General features: G+C 40.8%; 1 protein-coding gene across 6 annotated transcripts in view; it reads left to right on the forward strand.

Annotated features, from left to right (window-relative positions):
• The window catches only part of TTLL5 (tubulin tyrosine ligase like 5), a 142,892-nt gene that overhangs the window by 47,448 nt on the left and 77,062 nt on the right, over window positions 1-18,382 (forward strand). For 3 of the 6 annotated variants that reach the window (XM_076345132.1, XM_076345136.1, XM_076345135.1), the window contains 10 exons: window positions 1,437-1,499; window positions 2,443-2,481; window positions 3,406-3,551; window positions 4,580-4,865; window positions 9,431-9,551; window positions 11,221-11,367; window positions 13,605-13,705; window positions 16,711-16,844; window positions 17,450-17,563; window positions 17,963-18,373. In XM_076345132.1, coding sequence (XP_076201247.1) covers window positions 1,437-1,499; window positions 2,443-2,481; window positions 3,406-3,551; window positions 4,580-4,865; window positions 9,431-9,551; window positions 11,221-11,367; window positions 13,605-13,705; window positions 16,711-16,844; window positions 17,450-17,563; window positions 17,963-18,373 — 1,562 coding nt within the window. The remainder of the gene's footprint in view (window positions 1-1,436; window positions 1,500-2,442; window positions 2,482-3,405; window positions 3,552-4,579; window positions 4,866-9,430; window positions 9,552-11,220; window positions 11,368-13,604; window positions 13,706-16,710; window positions 16,845-17,449; window positions 17,564-17,962; window positions 18,374-18,382) is intronic. The other 3 variants (XM_076345134.1, XM_076345137.1, XM_076345133.1) reach the window with 3 other exon arrangements.

An 18,382-nucleotide genomic window follows, 5' to 3' on the forward strand; every position in this document is an offset into this window, starting at 1 on the left:
GCAGCACAGAAACAGCAGCGATGCCCTGGCCATCTGCTAGCCCAGGCGCATCGCCACTGCTGTTATCAAAATGTTCCCAGGCCCAGCAGAGTAAGATGATAAGCAGTACAGCAGTATGGCAGTACAGCAAGCAGCAAAAGCAAAAAGCAGCCACTAACAAGCACTAGACTCTAATACACAGTAAGGCAAGCAAGCCCCATGGCAAGCACAGGAACCTGTCAGTTAATAGCTAAACAGCAATAACAGCTATAAATTCGATCTAGCACATTCCAGTTGAACCTGTCGTTATCTCAAACCCTTCGAGCCTCACACTGGGTGCCAAAAAAAGACTGTCATGGTTTAACCCCAGTTGGCAACCAAGCACCATACAGCCACTCACTCATTCCTCCCTGGTGGGGTGGGGGAGAGAATCGGAAAAGTAAGAAAACTTGTGGGTTGAGATAACGACAGTTTAATAATTGACATAAAATAAAATAATAATAAATTGTAGTGAAAAGGAAAACAACAAGACAGAGAGGAACAAAACCCAGGAAAAATAAGTGATGCAACCACTCACCACCTGCCAACCGACACCCAGCCAGTCTCTGAGCAGCGATCACTGCTCCTGGCCAACTCCCCCCAGTTTATATACTGAGCATGATGTTATATGGTATGGAATATCCCTTTGGTCAGTTTGGGTCAGCTGTCCTGGCTGTGGCCCCTCCCAGCTTCTTGTGCACCTGGCAGAGCATGGGAAGCTGAAAAGTCCTTGACTGTGTGAGCACTGCTCAGCAATAACGAAAACATCTCTGTATTATGAACACTGTTTTCAGCACAAATCTAAAACATAGCCCCATACTAGCTATGAAAAGAAAATTAATTCTATCCCAGCCAAAATCAGCACACTGTGTTAGCTATATGTATATCAACCAGCTTAGCAATCAGAAAGACATATATTAAAGGTTTTGGTAGAGTTTATTTTAGTGTTGAGGATGCTTTTTTCCGATTCCTTGTTTTTAACTGCTGCTGCTTTGCCTAACTGCACCTCATGGAAGGCTTTCAAGCATTGTTTCTGACGTTGCTTTTCTGTCAGAATAAAAATATCTTCACTTCAGATAATCCATTCCTGCTATCTGCTTTTAAATCCTAGAACTGCACATACTGTGTAGTCTGTCATTAGGCCATAAACACAATATAGGACTCATCCTGTGAGTGATACTATATTATGCTTTTCTGATTTTTTTTTCCAGTCTGTAATGTTTCTCTGTGTCTCTTGCCCCACCAGGAACTTCAGCTGAGAAGTGATAGCTCTCTTTCTTTCCTCTTTTCTGTTATGGTACAGCATATTGTCTCAGTCCACTTCTGGGATGTTTTTTATAGATCATTTATTTCTGTATTATGCTGCCTTTCATTGTGTTGAGCTCTATCTTGATACATCCTGTATTTTGTTTTTCTAGATCTTTTTTAGAACACAAGACATCAATGAACTACATGCTGGCTACACGTCTGTTTCAGGACAGGTAGAAAGTTTTTCTATTTGGGAGGGAGGCAAAGGGTACAAACAGCTTGAAAAGGATTGATTCCTTGCTTATCCAATGTTATAAACACCGGTCTGATTTACAGGGGTGGTAATAGTTGCGCCTCTTCTTTAGTGTGCTAGTGACTGTGGAGGTTTCTCACATCGTTACGTGTTGCACTTCTGAATCCAAGGGCAAAAAGGACAATACACAAAAGGCATGGGAGTCATTGGAGTAAAAAGATGACTATAGACATGAAAAACCTTCAAGCATCTAGGTTTCTCTGTGAAGGGATTATAGGTTGTCTTTGCTTACCTTTTGTTTCAAATTTATAGTCACGTTAGAGCTTGTCCTCATGTAAAGTAAGTACTGAGATTTACTCCAAAGGTTTAGTATCCCTATCTCTTGACCTGTGCAAGCATGATTTGATGCCTCTTTCTCTCGGTTGTGCTTGGGTGGAAATGACAGTTCATGCCGCTAGCTGAACTTCCATGGAGAGTTGTATGCAATATCTTTCACTGTATGTTTAACACCCTTTCTCCTCAACGGTTTTACTTATCCAAATTTGAGATCCACAATAAAGTAACTACAGAGTAAGGATAAGGTTGCTGACTGAGGAGAGAATATTTACAGAAGCTCTTCCTGCATCAGCACTGTACAATTTTTTTTTTTTTTTTTTTTGCTGTGTACTTTCAGGGATGTGTCTAGAGGGTAGCTCCAAATGACACCTTCTCCAATTTAAGCCAGACAGATGAAAAGCATCAATTGTAGAAGAGCTGCTCAGCTTCCCTCTTTTGGAGCCTTTTTTTTCCTCCTTTAAGATAGAACTCACAAAGAATTCTGTAAACTTGGCCTTTTCATTGTACATATGAAAGACTTCAGAGGCTTTTTAATCCAGTCGATGATCCAGAATGGAAGGTAATTTTTGCCGTTTTTCCCTTTGTAGGGGCAAGATGAAAGGAGACTTCATCACTGGGAGATCCCGGTAAATGGCTTCTTAATTAAATAATTTGTAGGATTTATTCTAAATTTAGATTTCCACAGCTTCATCTTCCAAGTCCTGGGTCAACACCTTTTCTACCTGAAATCCATCAAACTGATTTTAGAAAAGTAAATACAGTGAGCAAAGAGTATCCTAGCATGTGGAGATCTTAAGTTTTGTTGGATTGGACCTTAAAATTGCTCCTCTTAGGAATGCCAAAGCAGGAAGCCTACCATATTGATAAGCGCCATCACTGAGCTCTCTCAAGAGATCCTGTAATGCATGAGGGTTTTGGACTTCATATACCCATATATTCACTTTTACTAGATCTAAAAGATAAATGGAGCAACAGGAAATTTCTGTGGATGTTCCCACATTTTACCATAAAGAGCACTTTGCTGGGTCTTTGTGCACTGCCAGAAAGTTATGTTTGTCTCCCTTAAGGAATCTGGCAGGGCGGCTTCTCCCTTGGTTTAGGCAGAACTTGTAGAAAGGTTGTCATTTTTCACTTAGATTATGTTAAAATTCTTATCTCTGACCAAACGGTGAAGAACAAGATGTCTACATAAAAAGTTCAGAAGACTGGACTTGGGTCCATGTGCTCTCTTCCCACTCCCCTCCATTGTTTTGTACTCTTGCAATTCAATTTTCTCTATTAATTGTGCCTTGAGCTGCTGCATGACGGACAGGTGCTGCTCAGTCATGAAAGCATGACACTAGATAAGTGCATTTTGGGGCTTTGAGAGATAATGTTTTGTAAAGCACTTGCAAGACTCCCTTCAAACATTTGCAGGCTTTAAATCATAAATATTTCTTCCCTGTGTCAGGAAAACTGTATCTTGAAGAAATTTAATCTACTAAGTCTCTTCTATCATCAGGGAGAGAAGTATAAAGGGAGATTGAGGATGTCTCTATTATGCTTCCCAGAGCAGGTCTTAATGGAAGGCTGGATATGAGGCTGGAAGCTGTAGACTCTCATGCTCTCTTTTATGAGAGAAAGCTTGTTTCACTGGAGTTACGGAAGCGCCGGCGATGTCATGGCAAGGCTAGAGCAGCACGGACAAGATCATCAGGTATGCATGGCTAGAGTCTTAAATGAGCAGCTAGTCAAAAACAAGCAAGCAAGGACTTTTTCATTTGAAATCTGTGTGAATGGGGTTGTTCTAGCCTTTGTAGTCCCTAAAGGGATTCACAGGTTGAAGTTAATAGTTTTCATTTCAAGTGTTAATAGTTTTCACTTCATTCCTCTTCTGTGCTTCCTGCCTTCTTAGTTCCTAGAATTTCATTCCCACCATTCCACATCCCCATGTATATGACTAAAGGTAATCAATATTTTCCTGAAGTTGAGCTTGCAGTTGCATTTTGGGTACAAGAATTCAACAGTATGTGCGCCTCTATAGTCCTCCAGCTTTTCAGAGAAAGATGAAAACTTACACCTTCCAGGCTGGTTCTCCTACACAGCAGTGACTCTAAGCTGTTGGAAAGAGAGAAATCCTTCTTATCCAAGCTGATGTGGGAAAAACTTAAAAGGATGCAGAGGTGAACGATCCTCACAAGTGGCTGTTCCTGAAGCCATTTTCTAAACTCTTTCTAGTAGCTATGTGATACTGACTGCAATGAGAGAGATTGTATCTTATAAAATGATTTTTGGTGCTATGTTAAGGTATGTGGTCTTTATTGGTACATGTGGAAGTTTAGATTTCATAGCTTTGTTTTTTCTGACACACAAAAATACAAAAATAAGTGCATACATCAAGTATGAGTGTATATATATGTCAGAATATATGTAAGAATCAGGATAAAAATATAGGAAAATGCTTTTGTGTTGTTTTTTTTTTTTAATTTGTAAAGTTAAGACAAGAATCTTGGTCTGTCTTCTCTGCTATTGGGAAAAAGGTCTTCTTAACTGTTTGATACACAAGCAGAAAGACAGAAAGAATAATAAAGGGCAGCAATACTTAAGATGCTATTCTAAAATGGTGGTAGTCTGTCCTTCTAGCAGAAAAGAGTTTAGAAGTAAACCAAAGGGTATAAATAGCAGGACGGTCTTCCCCACTTCTTTTTTTCTTAACCAGCATAGGTGATTTCTCCTCTACTACAGGGACATCAGAACCAACAAAGCTGTCCCTCAAGTCAGACACAGAAGGTGAGGAGGAAGCAGATGCAGATGAAGATGAAGAGCTAGATAGAACTGTTGGCTCTCTTTCGGACACCCAGGTGAAAAGCAAGCCAAAGCTCTCTGACTTGGTGAAAAATACTTGTAAGGAGATGTTGCCAAAAAAACTTGACAAGAAAACTGGAGATGGAGGAGAGCCGTTTCTTCAAAAAACAGACTCAGAATCTCGGTTTAACTTGCTGCAGGTTCTTCAAAATCATGGAAACCTGAGGTGAGAGATTTCTGCGTATTGCCTTGAGTTTTGACTAGCAGCTAATATTGGTTAAAATATGGAGGATGTACACTTAGTGTCACATTATGAACATGTGTGAGGTGATAAGAGGACCCTAGAGAAAGGGGCCTGGATTTTTGTCTAACTGTGGGCTGCCTTAACAACTAGTTGGCACAGAAGGGAGATAGTTGCAAAGACTGACAGTTTACCTAAATGCCTGACCTGTTAGTCAGTTATGCATTAGTATAAAGCATAAGCCATAGTTTCCATTGCTATTCTTTAATCTGGTAATGTAAGCTGTTCTTTGGTCAACTCAGGCTTCTAAAATGCCTCTCTGTCTTAATGCAGGATGCCTGCTATTGAATTCTAAAATTCATCTTTTCATTCTTTGCATTTCCAAAGAAGTGGGTATAAACATATGTTAAACTATCCAAAAAAGGTTGGGTAGGAATACCTCAGTGCTGCCTCTCCATAAAATTAGTTTTTTTCATTTTTGTGCTTTTATTTTTGGTGATTAAAATTTTTACCTCTAGTAATAATCTCTGCTCAAGGTCATCACCCCCTGAGAGCAAGATAGGAGGTCATTTGAGAGTGACAAGTTACTGAAACATCTCATTGCCTGCTGTTGAGTATGACAGTGTGAAGCAGAGTATGTTCTGATGCATGGCTCTGTTGCTTGAAAAAAAGAGAGGTGCTGGAGGAGATTGTATAGAATAACACCAACCAGGGTCCTACTAGATGTTTAGAAGCATGATCCTCCCCTTAAATGTGGGTAGTAAAACTGTCTATTTGCAGATGGACAGGAAGGGCAAAAAGAAAGAGCAATCATATATATCTGCATAGGAGGATTTTACATCTTCTAGATAAGAAGCAGCATTATGTTTTCTGTGAAAAATGTCCAAAGGTAGAAAAAATAATTGTTGTTTGTCATGGCTTTCTTAGTTTAGTTTCTGAGATGATTTTATGAATTACCAAATGGATTTGGGGATTATTCTAATGTCGCCTTGTGGCAAGGACATTTGCTATCATAACAGGGAAGATTTCTGAAACCTGTTTTGAGGACAAACATAGCAATGCTGTCATCTACCTATATATAGAACTGACTCCGGCCAAGAACGTAAGCTCTGTCTGGTGTTCCTGGCAGAATCTTGCTCAGCACCCAGTACTGTTGGGATTCCCCACAGAAGTGTGTAAGGCTTGTGCTGACCTCATGTTCCAGGATTGTGCTGGGCTTGGCACCATCTGATGTGTCATTGATGAAAGCTTTGCTTGTGGGGTCAACAGGCAGAGGAGCTGAAGTAATGAAATTTTCATCCAAAAGAAACCAGGCCTGTTCCAGTCAGTTTTTGTAAGTGGTAGGACTTCTTTCACTCCTTTAGTCGGCCTGATGAGGCAATTTCTCTGCCTTCCACACATTGGGTGTTACTGGTGAAGAGGTGACAATTGAATGAAACATGTTCCCCCAACTGTGCCATTCCCAGGGAAGTAAAAAGAAAAGGGAGTTACTTGTTCCTGCGTTTAAGGCCTCAGGTTTCAATATTCCACACACCAGAGGAGAGGTGGTGTTATACAAGGACCTTCTTCAGTTTCCCATTTTGTAATTATAGAATTATCAGGTGCAGGCAAAGAATTGTGTTACTGTGCTGATGTTGATAACGGGAGGTCCTTAATTCCTACCAGCACAAATCTTGAACTCCTGGTCATGAGATGTTTGAGTTACACCTAAAACAAACCTGGCAGCCCTAGAACGCCCTCAGGGGAGAGCCTTTTCTGGTATACGGTGGCCTGATGTATAGAGTTCTTAGTCAGGGTTCAGAGTGTTCTGCTGATGTTCCACACATGTGGGAAGAGAAGGTAGGTGTAGTGACTAGCAGCATACAGAGCTCAGAGGTGTTACAAGGCCTGTTGTGCATTCTGGAGTTCACTGGAAGACAGGAATTGTAACCAGGTATTTTTATAATGTTTTAGTTACTGCAGTACCGGTACTGCTATCCACAGAGGATGTTAGTTTGAGACTCTTGTGAACTCATCATTTGCTTAGTCCCACTTTGGGCCTGGCATGGTCTTCCAGAAGCATCGAAAGCTAATGATTAAGCAGACACATGGATACTTCTAATGTATTTTATTTCAACTTCAATTCTTATCTAAATTGATGCATTGATCTCTATAAGTGCTACTATGTTGTATGATTTCTATGTAACACTGTGATGAAGTGTTCATGAAATTTACAGACATAGAAAACAGGAAGACTAAATTTCTGGACTGAGTTTTTAATGGAATTTCAGGGACTCATGTACGTGGAGTCATGAGGACCATATAAGTATCTGACAATATTCCTAAGAAGCAGAGAACAAGTAGACAAAAAATGGTGAGGTTCCTCAGGAATCAGTATGAGGCTGATTTTAATAATCAATTCAAGAATGACACAAAATGTAGAAATGTGCTAATGAAATTTGCTGATGGAAAAGATTTGGGAGTTATTACCAGGAGAGAAAAGTAGTGGAATAAATACGGGAAGAACTGGATGACCTTGAGGATAGGAATAATATAACTAGGGTGAAATTCAGTAGCACAAAGTGCAACGGCATGCTTTTAAGTACTAATAATTTACAGCAGAAATTCTATCAGCTGGGTGTTCATCAACTGGAAATTAATTATAAGGAAAAACATCTTGCATGCTTGTTGATCACAGCAGGTTTGTGAAGCTCTAGCTCATACATGCATGAAAACACCAAATGTGGTCTAGGGTTTATCACCAGAGATACTTCTGAGACCTCATGTGGAATATTGTATACAGTTGCTATCACCCATGTTCATGGAAGGTAAATTGTGACTGGAACAGGTAGATATGAGCTGCTAGTCTCATATGTTACCAGTGTGGGAGCTCTGTTAGAAGACACAAGTCTTCTGAGGAGCGGCTGAGGGAACTGGGGTTGTTTAGCCTGGAGAAAAGGAGGCTGAGGGGGAGACCTCATCGCTCTCTACAACTACCTGAAAGGAGGTTGTAGCGAGGTGGGTGTCGGTCTCTTCTCCCAAGTAACTAGCGATGGGATGAGAGGAAATGGCCTCAAGTTGCGCCAGGGGAGGTTTAGATTGGATGTGAGGAAAAATTTCTTTACTGAAAGAGTGGTTCAACATTGGAACAGGCTGCCCAGGGAAGTGGTGGAGTCCCCATCCCTGGAGGTATTTAAAAGACGAGTAGATGAGGCGCTTAGGGACATGGTTTAGTGGGCATGGTGGTGTTGGGTCGACAGTTGGACTCGATGATCTTAGAGGTCTTTTCCAACCTCAATGATTCTATGATTCTATAAGACACTGAAAGATGTGGATAGTTCACACTAACAAAATGAAAACTATGAAAGGAGGTAATTGCTGTTAATAAATACATTCAAGGTAGAAGACCCATCAGGGATGGACTTATTTAAGATACAGGACAATGTTGGAGAAAGAAAAAGCAAATATAAACTGCTCATGAATGAAGCTAGGCTGGGTAGTAAAAGAAGGTTCCTAATTATTAGAACAGTAAGTTCTGGAATAATATTCCAGAAAAGTAATGGGTTAAAAACTCTAGTTTGTTTTAAGATGAAATTTGATAATTTTATAGAAAAGATTAGGACATTGCCTGTGATAAAAGGGGAATCTGTCACTGACACTAAAGCCCATCTGCTTCTACATCCTTATGAAAAGGAAAGGAGAAATCATGCTTGGCAATTCAAGGGACAGCTTGTAGCGACTATGTGGAAAACTGAGGAAGAGTGGAGACTGAGAGAGCAGAATGTTGGAGAAGAGGGTTTAGGCCAAGATGGCAATGAACAGAATTAGGCAAAGCTTTCAGCAATTTCTCTCACAACAGATGCATATGCTAAAGTGACTACCATTGTGACGGAATGAGAAGCAATGTGTCCCTCCCAGTCCTACCCCAGTCCTCTCCTCGGTTCATGCTCACAGCTTCATAACATGTTCAGCCAGCTGTGCAGCTGATTTTGCTGATGTTCTTTCATTCTTCAGTGGTGCCTTGCTCAATGAAATTTGGCTTGTGTCCTTGGGCCAGCAGGGGAAGAGCTCACTTTCACAGATTTAATTCTTTCATTTCCAATGGGATTTGCAGGGCTTTTGTTATAGCTCTGGCACCAGTACCAACCCCTTTATTTATTTTATGGTCTGTTGTGGTGGTGTTCAAAATGCTTGAGAAGACAGAGGCCCAAGAGAGCCTTGAATTTGGTTTAAAAATACACAGTTTTGCTGATGTTCATGTTATTGGCTTTTGGAAGAGAGTAGCTAAGGCTGTGAAAAGGCAAGAGCATTCCGTTTTTAGAGATGATCTTAGAACTTAAAAAAGACAGCAGACACTCTCTATCTCCTGCAATACCTCCCCCATCTTGGTGAACTGAAGGTCTCCTTTAAAATATTGGTGGGGTGAAGGGGTCCTCCTTCCCTTGAGCTTCAACATTTGTGCACCTAGGAGGTCCTTGCCGACTGTACTTTGGTCCATAAGCTGTGCCTGAGTGCTGTAACTGTTCCCATTACTACTCTGAAGATAGCTGACTGATCCTCTTGTTTCACAGCAAAGTGCAAGCTCGCAGGGCTTTCTCTGCCTATCTACAGCACGTTCAGTTGCGACTGATGAAGGAGGCTGGTGACCAGATCCAGAATCCTGCCTGGGCTGCCAAAGAGGATGAGCAAATGGTAAGAAGCTTTGTGTTGGCCAGACTGAGAAGCCAAGCTGAAATCTGCCTTGAGAGTTCTGAGGTCAATTCCTATCCTTGGAAGAACTGAAGTCCAACTGAGATTATGGTTGTCTATCTTTGTCCAGCTGCAAGTGCTGTATTTTTAATATACAGACAAGGTAGGACAGCTGACTGATATCTGAGCAGCGGTAGAGTAGACAGCTCTTAATGGCCTGAGTCTGGTTGACATTCAGGCTGCTCAGATCTTTCACTGGTTCTCCTTCACTGATCTCTGAGCTTACCTGCTTTTGAATTCTTCTCTCTAAGATTCTTTAAGATTACTTGGCAGTATCCAGTTTCTGCTGCGTTAAACAAAGCATACATTACTCAGATAGAACAGGTACCTAGTTAAGCTTTGGCTCCGATGTACTGTTTTACTCTTTGCAGGCATCTGTGCTTAGGAATCTTCCTTGCATTCTAGATAGAGGAAAAAAAAAAGTAAAAGCCACTGAGGAGAGAAAGTTGCTTTCTAGCATAGGTGTTGTGTGTTTTTTTTTTTTTTTTTTTGAAACCATGTGATGAATTTTTCTAGGCAGTATTTTAAGGCCCTATATTTGATGTATATACATTTTAAAGAGTGCAGCAAGCCCAGAACCCCTCACAAACCTTCCTAAAAGAGCTTTGTACAGTAGGCTCTTGAGCTTTCTGCAAATCCAAATGTATTCTTGCTGAATGCATGTTGCAGGGAAACAGCCAGTGCAGTTCAGAGATAAAATTGTGTGTCAAGAATAATCAGTTGACTCAGTGGAAAATGTTACCCCTGCTCTTTCCAAGTGGAAATTAAAACTGGCTTTTTGAGAGTCACTTTGTCTGCTGTACTGTGAAAAATAATGTTTAAAATAACAGATCAAACCAGCCTGGAGTAATGGCAGTGAGAGGCGAGCTGTGAAATCCAATAGTTTGGCTGTGAGACTGCTCATTTATGCATTAGCAGAGCTCCTAACCAAAAGCATATCCAGAGGGGAGACAGAAAGGGTTCAAAACACCCACAGGATGCATCTCGCCTTAGGATCTGCGTTGCCATATGTTTCCCCCACCAGAGGTCAAACAGACATGGTGGGGGATTGGAATTACATGGCTGTAGATGTAGTCATCTGTTGCTGTGGAGAGGCTGTGGCAATAGTATACAAATATGAAAAGTGATGAAATGGGGCTACATCACTGTAGTGGAGATATCTGACCAAGATCCCCTTCCCTGTGATAGTGCTGAGAGGATTTTATGTCAGTAGGCTTCATCACAGGCTGCCTTTAACACATTGCAGGTTGTTTTTTTGGAAATGTTCTCCTAAGGTATTGGACTTTACAGGTTATTCTGTGGTGTTGCTGCTTTTTGCTGCTTGTTTTTTTGTTTTCTTCATCTGCCATGCTTTTCAGACAAACTCTCCTCAAGTGTTCCCAATTCTGACCCACCTCAGGCAAGGCACACCATCGTTCTTCTCCCCTCACCTTGGATTTGTAGGGCTATATTAAAAATGCACATTGCAGAATGCTTTTGCCTGCCAGTTGTCAGCTCATTTTCTCAGGACAGTGTGTTTAGTTCTTGCCAGTCAGCTGCTGTAGTACCTCTGTTCTCTTCTCCCCACATCTTGCAGCTGGTCCATTGTTAACACCATCTCTCTTGCTCGCAGGAGCTTGTCGTACGCTTTCTGAAGCGAGCTGCCAGCAATCTTCAGCAGTCCTTGAGGATGCTGCTCCCCAGCCGTCGTTTAGGACTAAATGATCGTCGTCGTGTCCTGGCGCACCAGCTGGGCGAGTTCATAATCTGTTATAATAAGGTGACCAATTCTTTCTTGATCCTTCTTTTGGTAGCTCTTTTGGTTTCTGTTCTCTTCTTCTAAAGTATCTCCTGCTGGCTGCTGTCATAGTCAAGACAGCAGGCTGTTTCAAAGGCTCTGTTCTGTAACTTACATAGTCTGTTTGCAGTTGCACATCCAGTAATGGTAGTTTGTTCAAATAGTCAGATAGACAACAGTATTACTACATTATATATGCAGTCCAGTAATCATGTGCATAAAAGTAAAAAGAAGTGTTGAAATGAAGTGGAATTTAACCGACAGTTTGCTTTTTCTTTGGCTTGTCTTTGATTCTAGTGTTTTGTAATGCCTTTTCCCATTTCTCCCTATTTTTATGATGCTTCTTTAGAGATAATTTTTTAATACAGAACAGTATGAAATATGTATTTTACCATTTGTTTGGTATACTGAGGGGCTGCTACCTATTTGTAGTATGGGACTCTGTATGCTCAGTGATAAGAAGTATGTCCTAATTTAAATAATTTTCACCTCTTTAGATGTAGAAGATGCTGTTCTTAGCATAGTGGTTTCATGCTAATCCTTGTTTTACAAGAACAGCCTCCCCTTTCCTTTGCCCCCCTAGAATTTCTTTAGTGTTAGAACAAGGGTAGTTTAAATTTTGCTTTCAGAGGCTGCTGTGCACACAGGCCTCCAAGCTCCTACTCGTTAGCAGAGGATGTTCACTTACATTACCTTGTCAGAACTGACATCTGGTAACTTGATCTGTCAAAGCAAGGTTGGTATCGAACCAAATCTGTTCCAGGGAGTGCCTTGTATGCCTAATGCTCACTGAATTAGTGTGTTAGGAGTAACCACAAAACACTCGGGTGGCTCTGTGGTGAGTAAAGAATGCAGCTGCTTTGGATATAATTTCCACTCAAATTGTATTCAAACATCAGGATTTTCTGCTAACTCTTGAGTAAATTCACAAAATAAAGCTGTGTAACTGGTAATAATTCAGTGCATAAACATATTTTCTCAATTAGAACAAGTGAGAACAGATCACTTGAGGTTTTAGGATGTACACGTTTAAGCCATTGAGAGACTCTTAGGCTATGAGGTTTTTTGATGTCTGATTCCAACATACAGACTTCTTCCACTGACTTGTAACTTCAGATTTAGTAGAGGACTCCTACAGAAGAAAAAAGTACTACCTCCAACAAACTAAGTAAAACAGATAACATATTGTCCAGACTTTTACTTAAGTAATGAAGGGTAGAGACATGTCCCAGAGTGGCTTTTTCTTCCCCCTCTTGAATTATCTTTCAAAAGATGTATCTTACCCTTTCGTCCTGGGAATGCTCAGACTACTAGTAGGAAGCAATGAAGTGGAGGTCAAGTCTGGTCAGATAAAGCTTGTATGCTGGTATTGGTATTTCAGACAGTCCTGTAGGGTTTTTTTTAATTAACAAAAATGTTTGTATCAATACCACCTAGTGTCAACAAGTTCTACCGGTGTAAAATAGAAAGATCACTTATATCTGAGAGCTTGCTCCCATTCTCACACACAAAGGCTTACCATCTTTTTTTTCCAGTATATTTTCGTGTATAAATGCATATTTGCCACAGGCTGTACTGTTTTACTTTCTTTGCTTTTGCTAAAGCAGTATATTTTTTGGTATATAGATAAGCCTTCAGCAATTTGCTGCACGACAAGAGAAATTAACTCAAGAGGAGAACTCCTAGTTTACAGTAGGAAATGTGGATGCCCTCAGCAGATCTCCTTGATTGAGTTTCTTTAATATAACTTTGTATTTTTGTCCTTCTTTCTTCCTGAATATCTCCTTTTGGGACAGATGCTCAAATAAAAGCTATTTTGAGGAACTCTGTATTTGTGACAGAAACAGCAGAAGTAGAAGGGGGACCTAATATCTATAAAGAATGACTTTCTCCCCTCGCTACTTCCTTATGTCCCAGCAAAGAGTATATTTGAAGGAGCAGCACGTGTTTGTGAAGACTTGACCTCGTCTCAGCAAATCAATTCTAATAAGTTATGTCAGGTGGAGGAATGAGGAGTTTAGTGTATGCTTAGCATGCTGTCTCTGGGGCTCTATATTTATCCATTCTGTTGCACGTAGTGAAATAATTTGGCTCTTTGGAGTTGACGTTCTCTTTTCTTAGATCCCGTGGAATTGTGTTTTGTCTTCTCTGAGCTGTAGCTATGCTGTGGAACATGACATAACTACATAGAGACACTTACTGATACTGCTTATTAACAGGAAACGGAGCAGATGGTTCAGAAGCGATCAAAAAAGAAACAGGAAGAGGAGGAGGAGGGAGTGAATCCTGAAGGTTTTCAGAACTTTATTACCAGAGCAAGGTAGGAATGGAGTTTATTCCCTTTGATAAAGGATCTTCCAGCCTTAAAGGTGATGGGATTGTTCTGAAGATGATCTGATTGATCTAAAGGCCTCTAGATACCATTATTGACCATAGCACCTGCTCCTGTTCTTGCTAGGGGACAGAGAACTTGTCTTTTTCTCTTTTCTGCCTTCCAGCAACCAAACACTTGTAGCATCAGCATCTGGTGCATAGAGAAGGACATAGAATAGACATTTTGACTGTTAAGTAGATTCCCAAAGGACAGCAGTGATTGCCCTCGTCTGTGTAAATTTCAAGCTGATGCTGGTGAGCTAATGGTCTCCTTTCCTGTGACGCTGAAGCAAATGTGGCAGTACTTTGGAAGGAGAATGAAACTAGAGCTGCTGCTCAGATGGCCTTGAGCTGCTGTGGTGAACAGTTGTTGTGGCTCTGGCTCTCAAGTTTCTGCTCTCAGAAACAAATCTCATGCTTGCTACCTCTCTTTAGGAACTCTCCAGGTCTGGACTTTCTGAGATGAGGAATGCCTTCTTCCCCTCCAGGGAGTTAGACCCCCTGTCTTCATCCTATCTCTTTTTTGGCTTGCTAAGGTGGTTCAGTGCAAGCAGTTACATTCACAATGAAAAAGCAGCATTTTCTAACTGTGCATGCTTTGAACTTTTATCTGCCTTAAACTTACAAGAGTCTGGTAGGAAATGTATTTTGAAAATAGGAAATACTCTTTATGGCCTGTAGCATTGTATGAAAACCAATGGTATTATAGCTATCTGACTATGGAGAGGTCTGAAATTATTCAGTGAACCAGAATTATGTCCTCAAAGCCTCTGATTCTTGAGCACAAAACCCAATTCCTTTTGACTCATATTATTTGACCCATATATGACATAACTATATGGGCAAGGACCCCGTCAATATCTGGACAGGTAGAGTTCACCTGCCTTTTTAATGCCTTTCTATCTTCTCTGGGAAGGTTGACAGTCACTGCTTCTTTTTGATGATCAGTTATGAAACTGTTCTTTCTTTTTCTTGCTTTGGATAGCACTCTTAGTGACTGATTAGAAGTGGGTGATAGATGAGGCTTCTTAACTAATTTCAGGAGGCTTCACAGTCTCTTTTGATGCTACATTCTCATGAAAACAATGAATTTTTACATTTTGCTAATATAATTGATGGAGTCATTACCGCAACAGGCTCCAAGAAAAATCTCACTGCTTTTCAGATAGAGTTCTATAAAAGAATGATACTCAAGACGGCTGACTACCATATACCATAGCATCTACTCCTGTCAGAAGAAATGCAGATTACATGGGCCCATGGCATGCTCTTCATTCTCTGACATCTCTGGCCACTAAAATGACTGTTGCCTCCTAGGGCAGGTCATTTTGCTTTTTGCCAGAAATGCCTGAAAATGCCTGTCAGTATTGCCCACCAGAAATGCAACAGATGGCTGTTTGGGGCAGAACTGCATACTCTTCTGTTTCCATCTTATTGGCTACCGTGCCATCATGGCTTCATGCACAGTCTAGGCTGGGGCTGGAGATTTTTGCTGGATCATCTGTCTGAGTGATAAAGAACAGCAAAAGCCAGTTTGCCGACATCAGACAATTTCTAGTGATGATCTTTCTGCTTCTTATGAAGTATCAGGTATGTTTGAAAACTCTGACATCTGACACTACTTTGTGCTGTGCTTGAAGCTTCAATCAGTGAGCTAGTCATTTGGAGCCAAGCAAAGGGGATAGATTTCCACTTTGAGTGTTTGTTCTGCAGTACAGTGAATGCAACACTGGAGAAAATGGGTAATAAATGTTGCCACTTAATAATTGGGGTTGTCTCATTAACTCTTTAACTTTGATATCACATGGATTGCATTGTGTTTAGTTATACACATGCTGCAACCATTGCTTCTAAACATCCTCGGAGCAATGTAAAAGTATATACTTGCGCTGGTAAATTCATTTAAAAGCTTAAAGCACCTTCCAACAACTTTTCATTCTTACATTTCTTCTTCACCTCTATTTTCATTGGTTTGGGAGAAAAGGTGAACTTTGCAGCATGCCCTGAACATCCAAACTCCAGTGGGATCAGCTTTAGACATTACTTTTAACAAAGCTCAGGCTAGCTAAGACTAGTACAAGTGTGATATGCAGAGGACGTTTTGAAGGATTAAACTGCTGCTATGCAAATATATATTCCTCTGTTATGTTTTCTTGTAGTGCTACTGGCACTACATTCTTGCTTTTGGTGTTTGCTCTGCTATATACACATTCACTAATGCTGAGGCAACACTATAAAGCAAAAGGAATGCATGTTAGATATCAAAACAATTAGAATTACAGCTTGCATGAGCTCTAATATGAATGGCCAAGTAACTGATACTGGTTTGGGACCAACAGATGCTTAGGACATTGGGGCAGTTAAACTCTCTTCTTGTAAAGAAAATGAGAAATGTATGCAAGTTTTGTAAGATTCACAAAAATATTGACTCTTCTGTTTGTTTGTCCTGCAGTTTTGGCTAATTAACAAGCTCTTCCCTCCTCTTTCCTCTTCTCCCCATGTTGTTGAATTGAAACTACTAATGATGACTATAAAACAGAGGCTGAGCTGAGTTCTCTCATGAACATGATAGCTGCTTGTTCTAGAGAGCACCTGGGAAAGATTCACAAATTTAGCTGTGAACTGAATGTCTTCTGTTGCGCTGATCTCCCCAAAAATGTGTTTGGAGTTTTCACTTGCTCTTTATTTATCCTGGGAAGGCTTCTGAATGCCTTGAATTTTCTACTGCATAAGAAAATGGCATTTCAGTGGGAATCTCAGGTTTAACCAAGGCATGTTCCTTTCCTTCTGCTCTTACCCTGCAGAACTGAGCAAAACATTAGCTTGTCTGGCCTCACCTTTTTTTCCCACTCCCCTCTTCAGTCTCCTTATTGTTTCTTGCCTTTGATTGTTACATGAAGGCAGAAAAACTTAGAATCCTCACTTACATCCATTCTTCTCTCCTTATTGTAGTGAAAGTGACCTGGAGGAAGTGCTGACATTTTACACACACAAAAACAAGTCAGCAAGTGTCTTCCTAGGAACAAACTCCACAAGCAGAAAACCCAACAACACCAGTAACCAGTCAGAGAAACAGCCTGAAGGGGGTAAGTGTTGCAGGCAGTTCTGAGATGATGTTGCCCAGACAAATCCAGTTTAACTTCAGTCTATGGAAAGAGAATAACCCCTCCAGCATGTTATTCAGGTTTCTTGAGGTTGCATATCTTTTTTTTTTTTTTTTTTTTTAACTGACTCTGTATGTGAAGACTAGAGTAACTGCACTCCTACCTTCTTTGTCTGAAGTGAAATGGGATGAATCTGGACTATCATTTATAAGGAACTAGATATGGTGGCTCATGACTGAAATGAGAATGTGCAAACTGAAGGCACTGAGGTTTGAAATGAACAGAGAATCCTGAAATCAAAGTAAGGGATGAGAGAAATCAAGGCCTGTTAAATTGTGCTGCCTACAGTAAGCGTACCTATTGGAGGGCAGAGTCTGTATATTTGAGCCTAATTAGGCCTTCCATGGAAGGAAGTGCAGCGCCATGCTACTGTACATGAGAGCACAATTGTGATCAATAGAGTTGCATGGTCTACAGTAAATATTAGCAAGAAAGTCCGTAGTAACAAGGTTTAAATTCTGCAGCCCTGTTCTAATGATATCACAGTTTGCATTGTTCTACTTCTTAACTCCTTGATTTTGTTATAGAGCATCCTGAGGTGGTGAAAAAAATAAAAGGTGATCAGCCCAAAAGTTCAGTTGCAGATCTGCCTGCAGAAGGAGCATTAAAAGGCTATAAACCCAAAGAAGTTAAATCAACCTGTAAGTGAACTGGCTTAAGCCATCATCAAGAAAAAAATAATGAATGCATATACTGTTTTTAATACTGTTTTAGACAAAGGTTGGAACCTTTGGGTTCAAACAGAGATTCAAATGCCCAATTTTGGGGAAGATTCTGCAGGTTTTTCTTTTAAACCCAAGATAAGATACTGTAGAGTGAGCAGTATGAAAGTTAGTCGCTCTTCTGTAGGGGAAGACCTAGATACGGCAAGCTTTGAAAGAGGATATTCATTATGGAGAGCCTCTTCTTGTCTTTGCTGGTAGATGAGGTCATTTTGGCTTCAGTGTGTTTGAGTAAAGGCATCTTTGGTGTGTTGATATTATCCGAAGGTCCTGAAAAGCAGCTTTTTCTCATGTAGTGTGCTCATTATCTTTGTGTAGTTCCAGAAGGACCCACCTTCTCCTTAAATGCTGAAGTGAAATTACCTCAGTGCGGCCCTCCTAGTGCTTCTTCCTCTGTTTCTGGTGCCACGTTCCAGAGAAGTACCAGTTCCTGGATACCACCTCAACCTGCAGCCTCTGAAAACCCACAGGTGCCTGGTCACCATTCATTGCCAGCTCCTACAGTTGGTCCCAGGCTGATTCAGTCCCCATCCCCACTACCCTCCTTGCAGAGCACAGCTCCTGACAGCTCTTCTGTCTTCACAAACCCAGTGTCCAGTGAGGCTTCTAGCCTTGCAGGATTACATCATTGTCATTCTGGTAGCTACACCATTGGCCCGTTCTCATCTTTTCAGAGAGCTGTTCAGATCTACAGCCAAAGATTGTCCCGACCATCCTCTGCAAAAGTAGGTGAGTGTT

This window comes from Aptenodytes patagonicus, chromosome 7 (assembly GCF_965638725.1).
Source record: "Aptenodytes patagonicus chromosome 7, bAptPat1.pri.cur, whole genome shotgun sequence".
NCBI classification, from domain to species: Eukaryota; Metazoa; Chordata; class Aves; order Sphenisciformes; family Spheniscidae; genus Aptenodytes; species Aptenodytes patagonicus.